At 38.1% G+C, this 22,887-nt stretch overlaps 1 protein-coding gene across 3 annotated transcripts in view; it reads right to left on the reverse strand.

The window, feature by feature from the left end:
• Positions 1 to 5,203: 5,203 nt before the first annotated feature.
• Positions 5,204 to 22,887, reverse strand: part of CCDC51 (coiled-coil domain containing 51) — a 28,588-nt gene continuing 10,904 nt past the window's right edge. For 2 of the 3 annotated variants that reach the window (XM_053720876.1, XM_053720875.1), the window contains exons 2-4: positions 15,780 to 16,116; positions 13,901 to 14,065; positions 5,204 to 6,376 (exon numbers count right to left, since the gene is read on the reverse strand). In XM_053720876.1, coding sequence (XP_053576851.1) covers positions 5,600 to 6,376; positions 13,901 to 14,065; positions 15,780 to 16,052 — 1,215 coding nt within the window. In that variant the 5' untranslated portion in view covers positions 16,053 to 16,116 and the 3' untranslated portion in view covers positions 5,204 to 5,599. The remainder of the gene's footprint in view (positions 6,377 to 13,900; positions 14,066 to 15,779; positions 16,117 to 22,887) is intronic. The other variant, XM_053720877.1, reaches the window with a different exon arrangement.

Below are 22,887 nucleotides of genomic sequence, written 5' to 3' on the forward strand. Positions count from 1 at the left end.
ATGTTTCAGTCTCACATATTGGAGCAATATAAAAGTGGCAGGGACTCAATGTTCTCCCTTCACAGGTGCTTTGGCCTTGGTGGCAAGATACAGGTGAGGAGCGTACAGATCTTTAGATCACCTGGACATGTATGGTTATAGCGTATTCTCTAATATCACGCACTCAGTGATACACTACACAAGGTCTTGATGACGAGCTCACACACCCCACAGGACGTGGACATTTCTCAAAGACATACCCAATCGCGCATTAACTCTCATTTTTTGTTTCACATCCTCCTAAGGTGTATACCCAATCACGCACTTCCTATCATTTACTGACACACCCCTCTGATCATGCCATAGTTCAGAGTAAGGTGTCATTGCACTAACAAACGGAGCTACAATCGGTTAACAAACCTACATCAGTTTGTAAATAAGGTACCTTTTCCAACTACGCTAATAGTCTTTTATGAAACATTAACAACCCCAACATATAGTGTATCATAGAATGATTGAACACAAAAAACTGCACTTAGATTGTGAAAAATAAAAAAACATAAAAAGGATATATAAATGTATCAGTTGAAAACCTATTGTCCCTAGATATTGGTTAGCTTTAAGGTTTGCACATATATTATCATAACATAATTATCAAGGCTTTGACTGATTCAAAGAGAGTGGAATAGTACAATCTTGTAAAAATGTGCACAAACATCCATCTCTATGGAGCCAACCATTTGTTTATTGTATATTTTATTTGTGGAGCCACGTTACTATGTTCTTTTATTGTATCTATATTTAATTTTTAATGGTTTACTATGAGGCAACAATGTAATGATGATCTTTTGGGTGTTTGGTATCATGTATAATAATAGTTTGTTTTCTATGTAAAATGTTATATCCAATATATGCAGGACTTTGATGCTTCAGTCAATTGTTAATTAAGTATAATTGCTGAAACAAGTGGTGGGAGGGGTTATCAGGCTTACCTACAGTTTTAAAAGCCAGAGCTTCCATTAGTTGAACAGATGCCTGAGGAAACAGCCAGTTGGGCTGAGAAACGCGTTGCAATCTGTTACAACATTTGTTTTTATGTCTTTGGGTGAAGTCCTTACACCCTTTTGTTTTTATCAACCATTTTAAAGGGACAGTCTAGGCCAAAATAAACTTTCATGATTCAGAAAGAGCATGTAATTTTAAACAATTTTCCAATTTACTTTAATCACCAATTTTGCTTTGTTCTCTTGGTATTCTTAGTTGAAAGCTTAACCTGGGAGGTTCATATGCTAATTTCTTAGACCTTGAAGCCCACCTCTTTCAGATTGCATTTTAACAGTTTTTCACCACTAGAGGGTGTTAGTTCACGTATTTCATATAGATAACACTGTGCTCGTGCACGTGAAGTTATCTGGGAGCCATTACTGATTGGCTAGACTGCAAATCTGTCAAAAGAACTGCAAAAAGGGGCAGTTTGCAGAGGCTTAGATACAAGATAATCACAGAGGTTAAAAGTATATTATTATAACTGTGTTGGTTATGCAAATCTGGGGACTGGGTAATAAAGGGATTATCTATCTTTTAAAACAATACAAATTCTGGTGTAGACTGTCCCTTTAATAAATATGTTGTATTATATGGAAGCCTGATCCTGTCTTACCTACCACACCACTTGGATATCCTGGATCCCAACATCCTATTGCAGGATCAGTGTAGCTGGGTCACTGTGATTCCCCAGCTTGTGTCAATTAGCACATTGGTGCTGCTCCATTTGTGACTATCATTTTATTACAAGATCTGTTTTATTACTACTTACGCAATGTGTTGCACTAGGAGGCGCCCTCTCTCTTTGTGATCCTTTTCACAGATTCCTGTTTTTTGCTGTCTATCCATGAGAGGAGCTGCTCATTATCTTCTGAATTGATTTTCACTGGCTACATTTGGATTGTCATACTCGGATGAGTTACTACAAATGATGAATATACCAGGACAATTTTGATATTTGGAACTTGTGTCATAAACCCCCATAAAGACTCAGCTAAGTGTTTTACTAACAACTGGTGCTTATGACTGAAATCATCTGGTTGTATATCTGTTATTTATGTATATGTATACTACCTATATAGGTTACATTGTGATAACTTACCTATTATAATTAAACTATACTCACAGATTGTCACACATGAGATAGATCCATATACTTTGTATTGATAATTCGCCCAATTTTATCTACCATATTATAGCGCCCCCTAGTGTTGGACACCTAGGTGTTATCAACAGTTGTATATTCCATGTACTCTTGGCCTGCTCGGGCTTAAAGGACTGTTGTCGTTGGGATTTCTCAGAACGAAAAATAGAACTCTGTCCCTTAGACTTGCTCCTTTTATCCTGCGGTAGGAAGGCACCCTTCCCCTCTGTAACCATGGAGATGAAGGAGTCCAGGCCTGGACCAAATAAAATCTTTCCCTTAAAAGGGATGGTGAGAGGTCTGGACTTAGAAGTCATGTCCGTAGACCAGGACTTCAGCCAGCGAGCCCTACGGGTCCGAACTGAATATCCAGACACCTTAACATTTAGGAAAATAATCTGCATTTTTGCAACACAGATAAAAGAATTAGCAATTCTCAATGCTTTAATTCTTTCCTGGATAACGTCAAGGGGACCCTCTACCTTGATCAAATCGCAATAGTAGGCCGCAGCTCCAGCAACCGAGGCAACAGCCGCTGCCAGTTGAAACAAATATCCTGTATATTGAAACATTTTTCTTAGAAAGGTTTCCATCTTCTTATCCATCGGCTCTCTGAATGATGAGCTATCCTCAAGAGGAATAGTAGTACGTTTGGCCAGCATGGAGATAGCGCCATCCACCTTAGGGACAGAACCCCACAACTCCAATTGAGAGTCCGGGACCAGGAATAATTTCTTAAAGGAAGACGAAGGAAAAAGGAAGTTCCAATTCTATCCCACTCGTTTTTAATAATGTTCGCCATTTTTATAGGAACAGGAAAAGTTAACTGCACTACCCTGTCCTCGTAAACTGTCTAATTTAGGAATCAAAGGTTCATCAGGCAGGTTGGCCTCTGTAACCTCTAATGTAGACAGGACCTCCTTTAGAAGAAAACGTAAGTGCTCAATCTTAAACCTAAAGGCGGGTTCCTCCACAGCAGGAGGATTAGAGGTAGCAGAGTCCAACCCAGAATGTTCACCTTCTGAAGCCGGATACTTGAAAAACAGATAAATCCAATAAATTACTTGATGACCCCTGGGCAAAAGAGCTATGTTTAAACTTTTGCTTGCGCTTGGCAGGGTGAGGTAAAGCACTGAGGGCCTCAGACACAGTTGTCTTTAACTGCGCTGTAAAACCTGATGGTAAAAGGCTTCCTTTCAGATGGAGGATCAGGCTTGCTATGGGAAGCTGCATGTGGTGAGAGAGATGACTGATGGGTATGCACCTCATGGGACGGCGAATCCTCAGAGGTGGACGGCTCAGTGGTACTAAAAGGGTTAACCTTTGACATAAGAACGTTGTTAAGGCATGTGGAACATAGTTGAGAGGGCGGGCATATCAAGGCCTCCTCACAATATAAACAGGTATTACTATTAGGAATAGAGGAAGTACCCTCAAGAAAATATCAGAATCCTCCATAGCTTAAGCTAATGACAGTAGGACACAGAATAAAACAATCTTTTTATTTCTCCCAAAAACGGCACCTTTATACTCCCAATGGCTGGGGTACTCACCACCTCCTAGACCCAGACAATACAGAGAAAAAGAGTCTTCTCCGGCAGCCAGCTTGGTCAGGAAAGAGGAAATGAAAGTGAGACCACTCCCGGTCATGTGGTGCGCACGGCAGGACCGCCCCTGCTATGAGAAAAAGCGTGCCAAGCTACAAGCTGTGCAGCGTTCAAAGTGAAAGTAAAAACCTGTGTGTTCCAGCCACATAACAAACAGTCTATGAGCCCAATAAAATCTCACACATAAAGCAGCATAAAATCAAAGCAACACATTTGTTCAATAATCACCCTCAGGAGATATTAACCCATGATTCTATTAAGATAAAAGGAGCCACACTGTGACCCCGTCTTCTAGCGTTTTCAATATATGTAAAAATTGAAACGACCTTACCAGAATCCATGCTGTGGAACAGAAACACAGCCTCTCAAGTGTGACAGTCTTGTAGCATCGCTCCCGACATGGACTTTTGAGAAGAAAAGGAGCAGGCAGTGAAACTCATCAACACTGATTGCTTAAGGAGTTGTTAGCAGGCAGTCTGGATGGGTTCGAAGAAAGACTCTCCCTGCATCTCCAGACTCTTACTTTCGTCAATGCTCTCACTGAGAGGCTGACAAGACTACTTAAAACTCCAGTCCCATATCAAAAGGCAGATACCCCTCCTAAGGAACTACTCTGAAATCTTCTGACACTTCTCTGCCATCCTCCTGTGACAAAAGGCAAAGAATGACTGAGGGATGGGGGAAGTGGGAGAGGTAATTAAGCTTTTGGCTGGTGTGTCTCTGCCGCCTCCTGGTGGCCAGGTTCAGTATTTCCCAACAGTAATCTGTTGGCGCTCTACAAATAACCGATAATAATAATAATAATAATAACAGTAAGGAATGATACCGTGGACTCTCCTTATATTAAGAAGGAAAATAGTATTTTGCCGTGGGTGAAGGGGACAAAGTCAATAATGAAAGTATATTAACCCTTTGGCTGCTAAGCCATTTCCCACCTGGGTGCTAATATTTTTTTTCATTATAATTTTTTACATTTTTGAAAACTTTTTTTTAACTTTTTTTTTTTTTTTTACAGAGGCGATTACCTTTCCAACAATGGGTCTTGGGGGTCTGTAGATGCTTAGATGCCTGAGATACAGGCTTCTAAGCACCATGCCCCCTCCTCCTATACTTAACATTGTTAAGAATAAAGTTGTGCGGTGACGTCATCACGCAATTGCGCGTGACGTCACCGCGCATCACGTGAAGCCCCGGCGATGCCTGTCACTCTACAGGCACGATCGCCGGGGTAGGAGCAGTAAGGAGCCCCCAGATCTCCCTCAAGGTGGGAGAGTGCTCATGACGGCTCTGAGCCGTCATTAGCACTCAAAGGGTTAAAAACCTTTTCTTACTAAACATAATTAAACATTTAACAGTGTGCAAGAAACTTGTATTTAGTAAATACACAAAGATTTGTAAAAAAGGACACTAAAGTGAAAAGTAAACTTGATTCATGATTCAGGTAGAACATGTAATTTTAAAAATCTTTACAATTTACTTCCATTATAATATTGTGCAGTCATTTTATACACACACTTTCTCAGTCCCCAGCTCCTACTGAGCATGTGAGAGTTCACATAATATACATAAATGAATCTGTGATTGGCTGATAGGTGTCACATGATGCAGAGGCAGGGAAATAAAAAAGTAAACTTTACATTTTGTTAGAACAACTTCTGCTTATTTGAATTTCAAAGTGTTATGTTGTATTTAGTACATACATTTGTTTATGAAATTCTACTTTATTTAAACGGTCCTTTAATGAAAATTATTTTAATAAAACAATATAAATTTTTAAAAATAACAATATCTAGTTATAAAATTTTAATAGATTTTATTATGTCATCTAATTTCCTTTCAATAAAATGTATAATATGGGAAGAGTTACAGCAAATACTGTGCATGTTAAAGCAGTGCTGTAAATGGAATTCCTGTTGATGTGAATTCCGAGCCTTTGCTCGACTTCAGTCAGTTCCTGTACAACACTCTGCAACTGCCCGGTATGACCTTCTTCAACTTGAGTGAAGGAGTTAATGGTTCTTTCAGACAGCTGAGGGAAAACCCTGGCTTTTACGTTCTGTACATCAGTCGCTATTTTGCAGACAGTCTTGTCCAGGTTGCCATACTGCTTTTCCAAACTCTCCAAGAATTTTTCAGTTTTCTTTGTTTGTGCCAAGTTTTCCTTTACTGCGACCAGAACTGGATCCACACCCTCTGCAGGTCGAGTATTTACTGGCAGAGCAACGAACCCCTTCTCTGTGTCTTGGTCCGATGAACTTGGCAGCATATTGGTAAAGGCTGCAATGAGATCACGGAGGTCCTTTTGCTGGGACTGATGCACAGACGCATGCTCATGAATAGCCGCCTGCAAGCTGATTGGCCCCTTCTGCGCTTCTAGCAGCAAAGACTTTAGTTCCTGTAGCCTGACTCGGTTAATGTATGTTGATCCCATTACACCAATGACTGCTCCCAACACAGACCCGATAACGGACCAGTTCTTTGTCCGTTCTGCTCTTGTTCTCTCCTTCTCATGACTCTCCCTCACAGAAGCAGAAAAGAGGGAAAACTTCTCTCTTTCACTTTCTTCTGAGAAGACATAGGATGCTCTCAACCTTTTTTCTTCCTGAGATAAAACATACATAGATAAATAAAAACCCTACTGCAAAGCACTGCTAACAAAAAAGGGTTTTAAAAGGACATACACCGCTTGTAATTGTTTTGTATTATCTATCTAGCTCTACTGAGGCTCTACTCTCCCCTTTAATGTGTTCCCAAGTATCCATTTTATCTGCTGGAGTGTATTCAATTGTTTACAAATAGCTCCTGCACCTTTATTTTTTAATTTGAAATAGATGATTTTGCCTGTTGTATCCACACCCATACTGAACATTTCTGAACTTAAAAGGGACATGACACCCAAAAAACAATTCATTATTCAGATAGAGCAAATTTTAACAACTTTCCAGTTTACTTCTATTATCAATTTTGCTTCATTTTCCTGGTATCCTTTATTAAAGATGCAGCAATGCACTACTGGTAACTAGCATAAACCAATGAAAAGATGCATACATGTGGAGCAACCAATCAACAGATAACACCCAGATCCTGACTACCTACATATTCTTATCCACAAAGAATATCAAGAGAACAAAGCAAAATTAGATCAAAGTAATTTGGAAAGCTGTTTTTAATTGTATGCTGTACGAATCATGAAAGAACATTGTTTGGGTTTTAGATCCCTTTAAGTTCTGGTTACAAAAAAAAAAGGTTTAGATAAAATGTTCCCAGAGGGGGGCTGTGATAGAGAGGTACTAAAATGTTCATGTTTCCTTTGTTCTGACGGCCTGATGTTCCAAAGCTCTTCACTCAGATCAGATGATATAAGATGATCCTCCATCACTGCAAGATCCCTCATTGGATTCTTAAAAGGCAGATTTTACTATAGTTCTCTAAGGGACATTCCCTGCATTTCTGTATGTTAAGGAGAGACAGGGCCCGTGCAATAAAACACTGCAAGACAGTTATGCTGCATTTACACATTGTGCTTTGTATTTTATATTACTTTACACTTCAGATTAAGTTGTATTACATTTAAACTTTGCTTTTTACTTTGTATTTAATGCATTTATATTCTGTATACAGCACTGTAAGATTAGGAATTTACAAATTATGATTATGCTTTGACAGTTTGAGTAACTATAACAAATTAGGCTCAACTTTGTATATTTATATGCATCTTTAAAGGGACACTAAAATAAAAATTAAAGGGACAGTCAAGTCCAAAAAAAACCCTCATGATTTAAATAGGGCATGTAACTTTAAACAACTTCCCATTTACTTATATTACCAATTTTGCTTTGTTCTCTTGGTATTCTTAGTTGAAAACTAAACCTAGGAGGTTTATATGCCAATTGCTTAGACCTTGAAGACTGCCTCTAATCTGAATGCATTTTGACCACTAGAGGGCATTAGTTCATGTGTTTCATATAGATAACATTGAGCTCATGCAAGTGAAGTGACCTAGGAGTGAGCCCTGATTGGCTAAAATGCAAGTCTGTCAAAAGAAATAAAATAAGCGGGCAGTCAGCAGAAGTTTAGATACAATTTACAGAGGTAAAACGTGTATTATTATTATAACTGTGTTGGTTGTGTAAAACTATGGAATGGGTAATAAATGGATTAGCTTTCTTTTTAAACAACAAAAATTCTGGTGTTGACTGTCCCTTTAAACTTTCATTATTCATAAAGAACATGCAGTTTTAACAGACTTTCAAATTTAAATCTATTAACAAATGTTGCTCATTCTTTTTATATACATACTTTTTGAGGCACCCGCTCCTACTGAGAATATGCACACGTTCATAGAGTATACATGTAGTTTCTATGGGTCAGATGATCAAAGATTCTTTAGTTTGGAGAGAGATTATCGTGCAGACTTCACAGGGGATGAAATCGCTGAATTATATAAGAAAAAGGACGGAACCTGGCAGCCCCCAGAGAGATAAGAGATGCCTCCAATATAAAGTAACGAGACACTGTGGGATAGAGACTTTTACAGCGGAGAGAAGAGTTAACAGGGGTACACCTGGGACTGACAAAGGCTCAGTTTGAAGCAAGTACAAATTAAAATGAAAAGTTTTCACTACAATTAAACTTGCAGTTGCCTCTTGTTTAGTATATATTAGTTTTCCGTCAGTTACATAAGTGTATTGTGAGACCAGCTTGTTTAAAATACTTACATTATTTCATAAGACTTGTGAAAGAGCTTCATACATAACCTGGGATCTCCCCTGTTCAGCCCAGGGAACTACCCTGTCCCTCCCACTTTCTGAAACTGTGTTTTATTTTACATAAAACAAATACAAAGTGCAATGTAGTTTGTAAAAGATACAGAGAAATATACAGAGAATAGTGATTTGTTAAAGTAACAGATAAACCTTAAAAACATAATGATAATTTGTAAAATCACAGAAGAGAAAGTGTAAAGCTTAAATGCAATAATACTGAAAGGGCCCAATCTGAAGTATAAAGTAATTTAAAATACAAAAGCACAAAGTGTAAATGCAGCAGAACTGTCATGTCATGGAGCGTTATATTGCACTGGGCTTGTTTCTCCTTCATATACAGAAATGCCCCTTAGAGAAGTATAGCAAAATAAGCCTATCTAAAATCTTGTGAGAGTTCTAGCAGTGTTAAGAATAATTTTAGATTATCTCACCTGAGCAGAGAGTTTTACGGGTGGCATTTCTCATCTCTCTGGGACTTCTAGGTTCCATCCTTTTACTTTGAGCATTCAGTGAATTCAGCCCCTGGGAAAGTCTACACTATAATTTCTCTCCAAGCAGGGTAATCGATTATCATAACAAGTAGAATCTCAATACAGAGATCCTGATAGGGGGCGCACAATATCAAATATCAACCCAAAAATGTATATAGCAATAAATATGCAGATATAAAATATATATATATATCTATCTATCTATCTATCTATATATAACCAAATAGTCCCTTTTGAGGCACAAGGTCCCAATGATAGATCCAGATCAAGGAAATAGCGAAGGATCCATTCAGCAAAACAGATTAAATCAGTAGAGCTGCTCTCTCCTCACATCAAAAATGGACTGACGTCTAGAAGGAAAATGGGAGATAAAGAGAGGCACTTGTGTGTACCAATCAAAACAAAACAAAGGTTGAATAAATCCACAACAGGGTACTCACATTTTTCAATAGCAGTCATACAGTGCTATCAGGTACATACTGGGTAATCACAGCAACCCAGCTTACTGGAATTCCAATGTGTATACAGGAACACTTGTACTTTAAATCCTTGGAACAGGATCACAGGAACAGCTCCAGCAGCAATAGGCCAGAAGGCCAACAAATCCAATCCCCAATAGGGAAATAGGTGAATGGTGGTGGGTGTATAAAGAGATCAGTAAAGGTTCCAATAAAGTTAAAAATATAATTTTTTTAAAATAATAAAAACAGGAACCAACAGGCAGGGCATATAATAACCCTCCTTGTACATATGCAACGCGTTTCTCAGCATGCCTGATGAAACAGCGTTGGTGCTGAGAAACGTGTTGCATGTGTACAAGGAGGGTTATTATATGCCCTGCCTGTTGGTTCCTGTTTTTATTATTTTAAATAAATTCTATTTTTAACTTTATTGGAACCTTTACTGATCTCTTTATACACCCACCACCATTCACCTATTTCCCTATTGGGGATTGAATTTGTTGGCCTTCTGGCCTCTTGCTGCTGGAGCTGTTCCTGTGATCCTGTTCCAAGGATTTAAAGTACAAGTGTTCCTGTATACACGTTGGAATTCAAGCAAGCTGGGTTGCTGCGATTACCCAGTATATGCCTGATAGCACTGTATGAGTGCTATTGAAAAATGTGAGTACCCTGTTTTGGATTTATTCAATCTTTGTTTTGTTCTGACTGGTACACACAAGCGCCTCTCTTTTTCTCCCATTTTCCTTCAAGTAATCTATCATTAAGCCCTAAGTATTGGCCTTTGAGTAAACAGTAACAAAGAAGATAAGGAGGACTTTGTGTACATATTTAGACAGGTATTTTAACCCAACACTATCAGATCATTGTATTTGGTTGTGGTTTCAATTAGCAGAAACCGCTATTTCATATACAAAAATATACATAAATGAACACATTTCTGATACATTTTAAACTCTGCAGCTGATATAACAAGTAATTGGAGGAAACAACATTTAGGAGAAAACTATTTTACCGTACACTGTCCTTTTAAGAAGTCTGCAGTGTACACTTCCAATTCTCAAATTCTGAAAAAAACTAAAATTTTCAGAGTTAAATGACAGGAAATGGGGACAACATAACTAATACTAGTATATTGCAATGTTTTTTTTACTATGTATTTCTTAAAATATTTTATATTACAATAAAGTAAAATAACTTGGATTAAGTAACAATTGTTAAATTTGAACAGAAATCTGGCAGGATTTTTTTAAGCAACAAATATTTTAGCAGTATTTTGTTCTAATATAATTACATCACTATGTCATTCAAGCATGCAGTGAATATCTCATAAATTATTTGTTAAAAAAGTACAATGATAAGAATTTTTAATAAACTATAAAAAGTACCAAAAAGGCTAAAAGATTTGGGTCCAATTAAGTCAAGTAAAAAACCATGTCCATATACATATTTTAGCAAAATTTTATGTCTGCCTGATTGGCTGTTGAATCACCATTTCTTAACACCTACCACCGTTTAGTGAGGTTGGTGTATTTTATTTTACAGACATTTTTATGGTTACATAACAGGGCTTGCATTACCTTAGTAATGACTCTTAAAAGGGACAATATATTGTTTTTTTATTAAATGTTCATACAAAAAGTATCCTATCAAAAAAGAAGCAAACAAAAGATCTGCATACAAAATAATAATTATTTTACATGCATCTAAAATGTTCATGTTGGCAAACTTTCCAGTGTTTTACAAAAACAGAGCAATCCAGGGACAAAGCACTTTGAAAACCCACTTAAGAATATTTACCTGGTCTTTACTGTGGCCAATTAGAAGACACATGTAAATGAACTCCTGCTCTGTTCTAATAAATCATTTTGTTGCATGTAGTAGGGTTAGCTGAACTGCACTGCTGGTCTCAAATGGAAACAGCTGCTGATCCAATCAGCATTGCTGGTTACACATCTGAGTAATGTGACCAACGACGCTGAGCCAATCGAGATCAACAGTGATCCGCGGGTCCTGAAAGGTAATTTTACTGTGTGTGTAACCACTTTGTGGGGAATTAAAACACACGTTAGTGCTAGGTCAGTCCTCTTAAAATTTAATGCACTAACAAAATTAGAGAATGTCATATTTTGACTATTATGGCCCTTTAAAGGGATAATTTAAGGGTTATTAAAGGGACACTGAACCAAAATTTTATCTTTCATGATTCAGATAGAGCATGCAATTTTAAGCAACATTCTCTTGCTATCTGTATTTGAAAAGCAAGAATGTAAGTTTAGATGCCGGCCCATTTTTGGTTCAAACCCTGGGTTGTCCTTGCTGATTGGTGGATAAATGCTGTCCAGAGTGCTGAACCCTGGAGAACAAAGAGAAAAATTGATAATAGGAGTAAATTAGAAAGTTGCTTAAAATTGTATGCTCTATCTGAATCATGAAAGAAAAATGTTAGGTTTAGTATCCCTTTAATGTGGATTAAAGCGTTCCATTCTTCCTACTCCCTTTGAAATAAAGTAGCCAATATGAATATAAATAGCAGGAGTTTGCTTTCGTTACCGCAGGACGTTTGTGTAACCCGGCATATCTAGTACTACCAAACCCTTGTCCTTATCCTTGTGCGGGTCAGTGGCAATGCAATTTTATATAGTGCAAGGTAACGCTATGGAAAGCAGTGGCATAACCGGCCTATCAGAAATGCTAAAATTACAACGATTTCAGGCAAAATTAATGAATGGCCATTAAATAAATATAAATTAAGGAATATTTTCACTAGGTTACCTAAAAGCCACAGCTTAATTCTTTACTATCTAGTTACCAATCAACTAGTTTACTCATTACCCATTTCATTCAAAGTACAACTTCTCCTTACAACAGTGAGGCACAGCGAGGGTTAATCTAGAAATCAGTTTTCCAGTACCATGTTATACAGAGCATATTACAGGACATGAGGGGAAGATAAGACTATGTTTAGTATAATGATACATCTAATACAATTGTAGACAGATAACACATGTTGTACGTAATGTTATTTATCGGATTAGCCAAGGCCTGGTCGAAGGAAATCTAATTAATAAAACTTCAGGTCTTGGTTGAATAGCTGCTGCTGTTTCCAATTATTTTATTTTCAGGCTCTATGTGCAGGGAGTTGCAGGACTATATGAAACAGACGAGAATCGCTGCCGAAATACTCACAAGTTGTTTTAATAAATTAGTGTCATGGCATCCTGGAATATGCCTTACTTACCGACATGCTCTTGTCTCCTGCTTTATTTTGTAGCTTTGACAGCTAACTGGTTGGCATGTTGCCCACTGATGTGGCATTTACTTGTATTGCTGTAAACACTTTCTAAGAAGAATGCAATGGTTATTCTTCGAGTTAAAATGAATGTAAAGTTGAATGAATGAGTGGCCGTTTTTTAAAAATACTATAAAAAACAGGGGAACTTAATTCATTTAACTTTACATTGCAGCGTTTTTTTTTATAAAATACCTTTTTCTTTAGCAAACCCGGACCGGCGATCCTCTGCCCGCTTCTCATGCTGTACTTAGCACCTCAATGACGAAACCTCCTTCCTCCAATCATGGCGTGGCCTCACAAGCTGGACGCTCTGGAGTGCTCTGGAAGCCGGTTTCATCATTGCTGAGGTAAGTACAGAGGAGCTGCGGGCTGAGGATCGCCGGTCCGGGTTTGCTAAAGAAAAAGGTATTTAAATAAAAATGCTGCAATGTAAAGTTCAATTAATTAAGTGTCCCTGTTTTTAATAGTATTTTTAAAAACCGGCCACTCATTCATTCAACTTTACATTCACTTTAATGGTTTGTGGACTCTGCACTTAGTCTTTATTTGCTGAAGTGTCCTGCTGGCTATTATCTGTTTGTGCGTATAAACAAATACACATTATACATATATATTTATGTGTTTATTTGTGTATATACACATATATTTACAGTATAATCACAGTCCCCATAGACTGCAATGTAATGGCACTTTTCAGTGCCGTTTTTTTCTAACACCCCACATACACTCACTTTAACCCCTTAAAACAGCTTTGTGCAGTTTTAATAAAAAATGGTCATATTTTTTACATTAAGAAAGGAACAATACACTTTATTTGGGGGCCGATTGGGGACATTTTTTTTAATTAACCAGAGGTCTGACCTCTGGTTAATTTTCGAGGCACAAAGTGCTACAAAGAGCTTGTGGTAGCATTAACCAGACACTTGTAATGGTTGGTTATTTAATGTGCACCACCATAAACGGGCAAATTTGACCATTTACGGACGCATGTTAAATTAGCGTTCCACTTGTAATCTAGCCCTTAATTATGATAATTTTTTATAACTCTGGATTGTTTTCTGTCTGCCCTTTAAATGAACTCTCTGGAGCACATGATCTGGTATCCTATCCACATACCTGCAGCAATTTATGCTCCATAGTTGCCAGCTCCAAATACTGGACATCCTCTCTGGACACTCTGTCCAGACGATCTCGAACTTCCTTCAGTTTCAGCTGCTGGGCTTCTAAGCTATCACGAGCCTCTCTCACTATACCACGGGCAACCATGAAATCCTTCTCCGCCTGCGGGATATGGAGAAACATTTTAAAGAATACAAAAACAAAATTGTAGGTGGCAGAATAAGCCCCTCCACTAAGCTGCATATCACTATAACAATAGCACTGACAAGAATGTGTCACATTTTCAAAATATGTTTTAGGCACATGTAACCCATGGTACTCTGGGTCCTTTCTCGGGCATTCTATTGAAGAAATGCGTGCGTTGATTGCAGATGAGTCATCTGTCAATCAACTGAAGACTATGGCGGGCGGAGGAACGGCAGTTATTGTTCTTTCATTAAAATGGAAATATCTAAGAAGATCTGTATAAATTTCAGATTTCATGAATTAAAGTCTAGCTAATTTTTTAAATGATATCCTATGACTTGAGCGAGTACGCTCAAGTTTACCTTCCCTTTAAGACCTTAAAGGGACATAAACACATTTGTTTTATTTTATGATTCAGACAAAGCATACTTTTTTAGACAACTTCTAGATTTACTTCTATTTTCAAATTTGCTTCATTCTCATGGTATTCTTTGTTGAAGGAGCACTGCTGGGAACTAGCACTGGGTGAGCCAATGACAAGAGGCATATATATATGCAGCCACCAATCAGTAGCTAACACTCAGTAGTGAATTTCTGCTCCTGAGCCTACAGTCATGCTTTTCAACAAACGATAACAAGGGAACAAAGTACATTTAATAATAGAGCATGCAGATTTAAAAGACTTTCCACTTTACTTCTGTCTGAATCATGAAAGTTTAAAGGGACAGTAAAGTCATAATTAGACATTTATGATTTAGACTGAGCATACAATTTTGAACAACTTTCCAATTTACTATTATTTAATTTGCTTCCTTCTCTTGTTATCCTTTGAAAGGTTTATCTAGGTAAGCTCAGGAGCAGCAAATAACCTAGGTTCTAGCTGCTGATTGGTGGTTGCACATATATACCAATTGTCATTGGCTAGCCCATGTGTTCAGTTAGAAACCAGTAGTGCATTGCTGCTTCTTCAACAAATGATACCAAGAGAATGAAATTTTATAATAGAAGTAAACAGGAAAGTTATTTAAAATTGTATGTTCTACCTAAATCATGAAAGAAAAATTTGTTGTTTCACGTTCCTTTAATTCTAACCATACCCCTTTCATTAAAAATAAAAAAAGCAAAATTGCTACCTGTATAATTATCTAGTAAGTGTGTGTGGTGTATGTGTATATATATATATATATATATATATATATATATATATATATATATATATATATATATATATATATATATATATATATATATATATATATATATATATATATATATATATACATACATATATATATATATATATATATATATACACACACATATATATACACACATATATATATATATAAATATATATATATATATATATAAATATATATATATATATATATATATATATATATATAAATATATATATACACACACACATATACACACATATATATATATATATACACACACATATATACATACATATATATATATACACACACATATATACATATATATATATATATATATATATATATATATATATATATATATATATATATATATATATACATATATACACACACACATACACACATATACATACATACATATACACATATACCTACACACACACACACACACACACACACACACACACATATAAACACACACAGGACACTAACTGTGCACACTTTACCTCTGCTACTTTCCCTTGGGCCTCGCGCACTTCTACAATGCCCACAAACTCTTCATATCGATCCCACCAATTTTTAGCAGTGATGGAAATTCTCTGCATAGAATTTCTAGCCATTGTTTTCCCAATTTCTCCCCATCGCTGCATTACACTTGCACCTAAATCCTCTTTCGGAGGATTAATATCAGGCACTTTAGCAGAACAGTATCTAGTTCTTATTCTGAACAAATTAATTCTGTGACTCAGAAATAGAGGCTGTGAGTAAAGCGGCGTCATTATGCTTTTCACGATCACAATGGTACTGATAATTCTTATATCCAGCTCATGGATTATTCGACGGCTAAAAAAAAACCAAGAAAAAAAAACCAAGAAAAAAAAAACAATTGTTATTTTATATACGTATAATAGACGTAACATTTAAAAGGGACACAATACATAAAAATGGTCTATGCTTTATCTGAAAGACAGCATTTAAAAAAAAACTCAATATGCGCTTTAATTCGGAAAAAATTGTCCATGTTGTGAATAAACCAACTAATAAATTAATCCGGGTAGCATCTGGAAAAAGTAGTGAAACTTGAATTTTTTTTGATAATTCATTAAAAATAGGAATAATAACAGTATTTAGAGCCCATCAAGTCCAAACATGCAAACGCGTTTCAGGTCACACATTTTCATAGCCAAATTGCAATAAATACCCATGTATTAGCTACACTTCTTGTTAATGCACTTCAAATATAAAGAGCTTTTACAAAAAGATTTTTTAAGCAAAAGAAAAATAACTTCTGCTCTTATATATACATAAAAACGTGGCAAGAGTCCATGAGCTAGTGGCGTATTGGATATACAATCCTACCAGGAGGGGCAAAGTTTCCCAAACCTCAAAATGCCTATAAATACACCCCTCACCACACCCACAATTCAGTTTAACGAATAGCCAAGTAGTGGGGTGATAAAGAAAGGAGTAAAAAGCATCAACAAAGGAAATAATTGTGCTTTATACAAAAAATCATAACCACCATAAAAAGGGTGGGCCTCATGGACTCTTGCCAATATGAAAGAAAAGAATTTATCAGGTAAGTTCTTACATAAATTATGGTTTTCTTTCATGCAATTGGCAAGAGTCCATGAGCTAGTGACGTATGGTATATCAATACCCAAGATGTGGAACTCCACGCAAGAGTCACTAGAGAGGGAAGGATAAAAGAAAAAACAGCCATTTTCCGCTGAAAGAATAATCCACAACCCAAATAATAAGTTTATTCTTTTAATGACAAGAAAAACTTAAAACATCAGCAGAAGAATCAAACTGAAATAGCTGCCTGAACTGCTTCTGAAGAAGCAAATACATCAAAACGGTAGAATTTAGTAAATGTATGCAATGAAGACCAAGTTGCTGCTTTGCTTTTCAACTGAAGCTTCATTCTTAAAAGCCCAAGAAGTGGAGACTGATCTAGTAGAATGAGCTGTAATTCTCTGAGACGGGGACTTACCCGACTCCAAATAAGCTGAATGAATCAAAAGCTTTAACCAAGAAGCCAAGGAAATAGCAGAAGCCTTCTGACCTTTCCTAGGACCCGAAAATATAACAAATAGACTAAAAGTCTTCCTGAAATCTTTAGTAACTTCAACATAATATTTCAAAGCTCTTACCACATCCAAAGAATGTAAGGATATTTCCATAGAATTCTTAGGATTAGGACACAAGGAAGGGACAGCAATTTCTCTACTAATGTTGTTAGACTTCACAACTTTAGGCAAAAATTTAAATGAAGTCCGCAAAACCGCCTTATCCTGATGAAGTCAGAAAAGGAGATTCACAAGAAAGAGCAGATAGCTCCGAAACTCTTCTAGCAGAAGAGATGGCCAAAAGGAACAACACTTTCCAAGAAAGTCATTTAATGTCCAAAGAATGCATAGGCTCAAATGGAGGAGCCTGTAACGACTTCAAAACCAAATTAAGACTCCAAGGAGGAGAAATTGATTTAATGACTAAAGCCTGTACAAAACAGTAAATATCAGGAAGTTTAGCAATCTTTCTATGAAATAAAACAGAAAGGGCAGAGATTTGTCCCTTCAAGGAACTGGCAGACAAACCCTTATCCAAACCATCCTAAAAAAAACTGTAGAAATCTAGGAATTCTGAAAGAATGCCAAGAAAATTTATGAGAAGAACACCAGGAAATGTAGGTCTTCCAAACTCGATAATAAATCTTCCTAGAGACAGATTTACGAGCTTGTAACATAGTATAAATTACTGAGTCAGAGAAACCTCTATGACTTAGTACTAATCGTTCAATTTCCATACCTTCAAATTTAATGATTTGAGATCCTGATGGAAAAATGGACCTTGAGACAGAAGGTCCGGCCTTAATGGAAGTAGCCAAGGTTGGCAACTGGACATCCGAACAAGATCCGCATGCCAAAACCTGTGTGGCCACGCTGGAGTCACCAGCAACACAAACGATTGTTCCATGATGATATTGGATATCACTCTTGGAAGAAGAACTAGAGGCAGAAAAATGTAAGCAGGATGATAACACCAAGGAAGTGTCAGCGCATCCACTGCTTCCGCCTGAACATCCCTGAACCTGGACAGGTATCTGGGAAGTTTCTTGTTTAGATGAGAGGCCATGAGATCTATCTCAGGAAGACCCCACATCTGAACAATCTGAGAAAACACATCCGGATGGAGAGACCACTCCCCTGAATGTAAAGTCTGACAGCTGAGATAATCCGCCTCCCAATTGTCTACACCTGGGATATGCACAGCAGAGATTAGACAGGAGCTGGATTCCGCCCAAGCAAGTATCCAAGATACTTCTTTCATTGCTTGGTGACTGAGTCCCACCCTGATGATTGACATATGCCACAGTTGTGATATTGTCTGTCTGAAAGCAAATGAACAGTTCTCTCTTCAACAGAGGCCAAAACTGAAGAGCTCTGAAAATTGCACAGAATTCTAAAATATTGATTGGTGATCTCGCCTCTTCAGATTTCCAAACCCCTTGTGCTATTAGAGATCCCCAAACAGCTCCCCAACCTGAAAAACTTGCGTCTGTAGTGATCACAGTCCAGGTTGGCAGAACAAAAGGAGGCCCCTTGAACTAAACGTTGGTGATTTAACCACCACGTCAGAGAGTGTCGAATATTTTGATTTAAGGATATTAACTTTAATATCTTTGTATAATCCCTGCACCATTGATTCAACATGCAAAGCTGGAGCGGTCTCATGTGCAAAAGAGCAAAAGGAATCGCGTCCGATGCTGCAGTCATGAGGCCTAAAACTTCCATGCACAAAGCCACTGAAGGGAATGACTGAGACTGAAGGTGCCGACAGGCTGCAGCCAATTTCAAACGTCTCTTGTCTGTTAGAGACAGAGTCATGGACACTGAATCTATTTGGAAACCTAAAAAGGTGACCCTTGTCTGAGGAATCAAGAAACTTTTTGGTAAATTGATCCTTCAACCATGTCTTTGAAGAAACAACACTAGTTGATTTGTGTGAGATTCTGCAGAACGTAAAGACTGAGCTAGTACCAAGATATCGTCCAAATAAGGAAACACTGCAATACCCTGCTCTCCGATTACAGAAAGTAGGGCACCTAGAACCTTAGAAAAGATTCTTGGAGCTGTTGCTAGGCCAAATGGAAGAGCAACAAATTGGTAATGCTTGTCTAGAAAAGAGAATCTCAGGAACTGATAATGTTCTGATGAATCGGAATATGAAGGTATGCATCCTGCAAGTCTATTGTAGACATATAATGTCCTTGCTGAACAAAAGGAAGAATACTCCTTATAGTCACCATCTTGAAAGTTGGTACTCTTACATAGCAATAAAAAATTTCAGATCCAGAACTGGTCTGAGTGAATTTTCCTTCTTTGGGACAATGAATAGATTTGAATAAAACCCCAGTCCCTGAAAAGGAACCGGCATGATTACCCCTGAAGACTCCAGGTCTGAAACACACTTTCTTTTTTCTGAGCTTTTACTGGATTTGCTGGATTTACTGGATTTGCTGGGATACGTGAGAGAAAGAATCTTCTCACAGGAGGTCTTACTCTGAATCCTATTCAGAGACAATGCTCTGAATCCATTGATTTTGGACAGAATTTATCCAAAAATCCTTGAAAAACCTTAATCTGCCCCCTACCAGCTGAGCTGGCATGAGGGCCGCACCTTCATGCGGACTTAGGGGCTGACTTTGGTTTCTTAAATGGCTTGGATTTATTCCAATTTGAGGAAGGCTTCCAATTGGAAGCAGATTCCTTGGGGGAAGGATTATATTGTTGTTCCTTATTCTGACGAAAGGAACGAAAACGGTTAGAAGCCTTAGATTTACCCTTAGGTTTTTTATCCTGAGGCAGAAAACCCCCCTTTCCCTCCAGTAACAGTTGAAATAATAGAATCCAACTGAGAACCAAATAAATTATTACCTTGGAAAGAAAGAGATAATAATCTAGATTTAGATGTCATATCAGAATTCCAAGATTTAAGCCACAAAGCTCTTCTAGCTAAAATAGCTAAAGACTTGGATCTAACATCAATTTTGATAATATCAAAAATGGTATCACAAATAAAATGATTAGCATGTTGCAGTAAACGAACAATGCCAGGTATGTCAGAATCCAACTCTTGTTGCGCTAAATTCTCCAACCAAAAAGTTGATGCAGCCGCAACATCAGCCAAAGAAATTGCAGGCCTGAGAAGATGACCTGAATATAAATAGGCTTTCCTTAGATAGGATTCAAGTTTCCTATCTAAAGGATCTTTAAACGAAGTACTGTCTTCCATAGGGATAGTGGTACGTTTAGCAAGAGTAGAAATAGCCCCATCAACTTTGGGGATTTTTTCCCAAAACTCTATAGATTTTGCTGGTAAAGGATACATTTTTTTAAACCTTGAAGAAGGAATAAAAGGAGTACCTGGCTTATTCCATTCCTTAGAAATCATATCAGAAATAGCATCAGGAATAGGAAAAACCTCTGGAGTAACCACAGGAGGTTTAAAAACGCTTACTAGTCTGGATATTGAGGAAGCTAGTCCTCTTCACATTAAAAGTAATTAACACTTCTTTTAACAAAGAACGAATATACTCTATCCTATATAATAAAAGGCCAAGTATGTTTGTCAGATGCAGTCATGCGCAGTAGAGACTACACATGACAAACATACCTGGTCGTTTGGATCCTAACACTCAGCACAGAGCAAGGCTGAAGCGGAGTGTCAGGGGGCGTGGCCGACGGGAGCGTCGCGGTGGGGGCGTGACCGGGCACGGCAAAGGGCATGACCGGACGCGATGAGGGGCGCGGTCGGACGCGGCCGGGTGGGTGCCGCCGCGATGGGGGCGTGGTCAGAGTCAAAGGGTTTGAAAGACAGAGCCAGAGAGGGAGCAAGAGAGGGGGGAGGGAGAAGGGCCAAAAAGAGGGAGGGGAAAGAGAGCCAAAAAGAGGGAGGGGAAAGAGAGCCAAAAAGAGGGAGGGGAAAGAGAGCCAAAAAGAGGAGAGAGAGAGCCAAAAAGAGGAGAGAGAGAGCCAAAAAGAGGAGAGAGAGAGCCAAAAAGAGGAGAGAGAGAGCCAAAAAGAGGAGAGAGAGAGCCAAAAAGAGGAGAGAGAGAGAGAAAAGAGGAGAGAGAGAGCCAAAAGAGAGAGAGCCAAAAAGAGGAGAGAGAGAGAGAAAAGAGGAGAGAGAGAGCCAAAAGAGAGAGAGCCAAAAGAGGAGAGAGAGCCAAAAGAGGAGAGAGAGCCAAAAGAGGAGAGAGAGCCAAAAGAGGGGGGGAAAAGAGAGCAAAAGAGGGGGGGGGAGAAAGAGAGCAAAAGAGGGGGGGGGAGAAAGAGAGCAAAAGAGGGGGGGGGGAGAGAGAGCAAAAGAAAGGGGAGAGAGAGCCAAAGAGGGGGCAGAGAGAACAAAAGAGGGGGCAGAGAGAGCCAAAGAAAGGGAGGAGAGAGAGAGCCAAAGAAAGGGGGGAGAGAGAGAGAGCCAAAGAAAGGGGGGAGAGAGAGAGAGCCAAAGAAAGGGGGGAGAGAGCCAAAGAAAGGGGGGAGAGAGCCAAAGAGGGGGGAGAGAGCCAAAGAGGGGGGAGAGGGTCGAGAGAAAGCAAAAGAGGGGGGAGAGAGAGCAAAAGAGAGGGGGAGAGAGAGCAAAAGAGAGGGGGGAGAGAGAGCAAAAGAGAGGGGGAGAGAGAGCAAGGGTTGGGACCGCTGTACTGCAAAAAAATGGCTCGTGTACACGGGCTTTAGTACTAGTTTTAACTAAATAAGTAGATTTGTCAGTGTCAATATCTGAGGAAGGATCTTCTGAATCAGATAGATCCTCATCAGAGGAGGATAAATCATTATGTTGTCGGTCATTTGAAATTTCATCAACTTTATGAGAAGTTTTAAAAGACCTTTTACATTTATTAGAAGGCGGAAATGCAGACAAAGCCTTCTGAATAGAATTAGTAACAAATTCCTTAAAATTCATAGGTATATCATGTACATTAGAAGTTGAAGGAACTGCAACTGGCAATGCACTATTACTGATGGATACATTCTCTGCGTCTAAAAGTTTATCATGACAACTATTACAATGACATTCGGAGATATAATTTCCACAATCTTACAACAAATGCACTTAGCTTTGGTAGAACCAATGTCAGGCAGCAACGTTCCAACAGATACTTCTGAGGCAGGATCAGATTGAGACATCTTGCAAAATGTAAAAGAAAAAACAACATATTAAGCAAAATTATCAATTTTCTTATATGACAGTTTCAGGAATGGGAAATAAATGCAAACAGCATAGCCCTCTGACATAGAGAAAGGCAAGAGGCAAAACAGCAATGGGGTATAAAACTACTGAAAAATTTGGCGCCAAGTATGACGCCCAACGTGAGATAAAAATTTTTGGCGCCAACATCTGGAAATGACACATTTGCGTTACTAACAACGCAACCGTGTGTAAGACTCCCGCGTCAACTACGACGCTGGAAGTGATGAACTAGTGTCAACGAACGTATTTTCCGCTCCAAAAAAATTCCTGCACCAAGAATGACGCAATAAAGTCTAGCATTTGGCGCACCCGCGGGCCTAATGCTGCCCGCAATTTGAAAGTAAAAAGTCAATTTGA

The sequence above is a fragment of the Bombina bombina genome, chromosome 7, assembly GCF_027579735.1.
Source record: "Bombina bombina isolate aBomBom1 chromosome 7, aBomBom1.pri, whole genome shotgun sequence".
Classification (NCBI taxonomy): domain Eukaryota; kingdom Metazoa; phylum Chordata; class Amphibia; order Anura; family Bombinatoridae; genus Bombina; species Bombina bombina.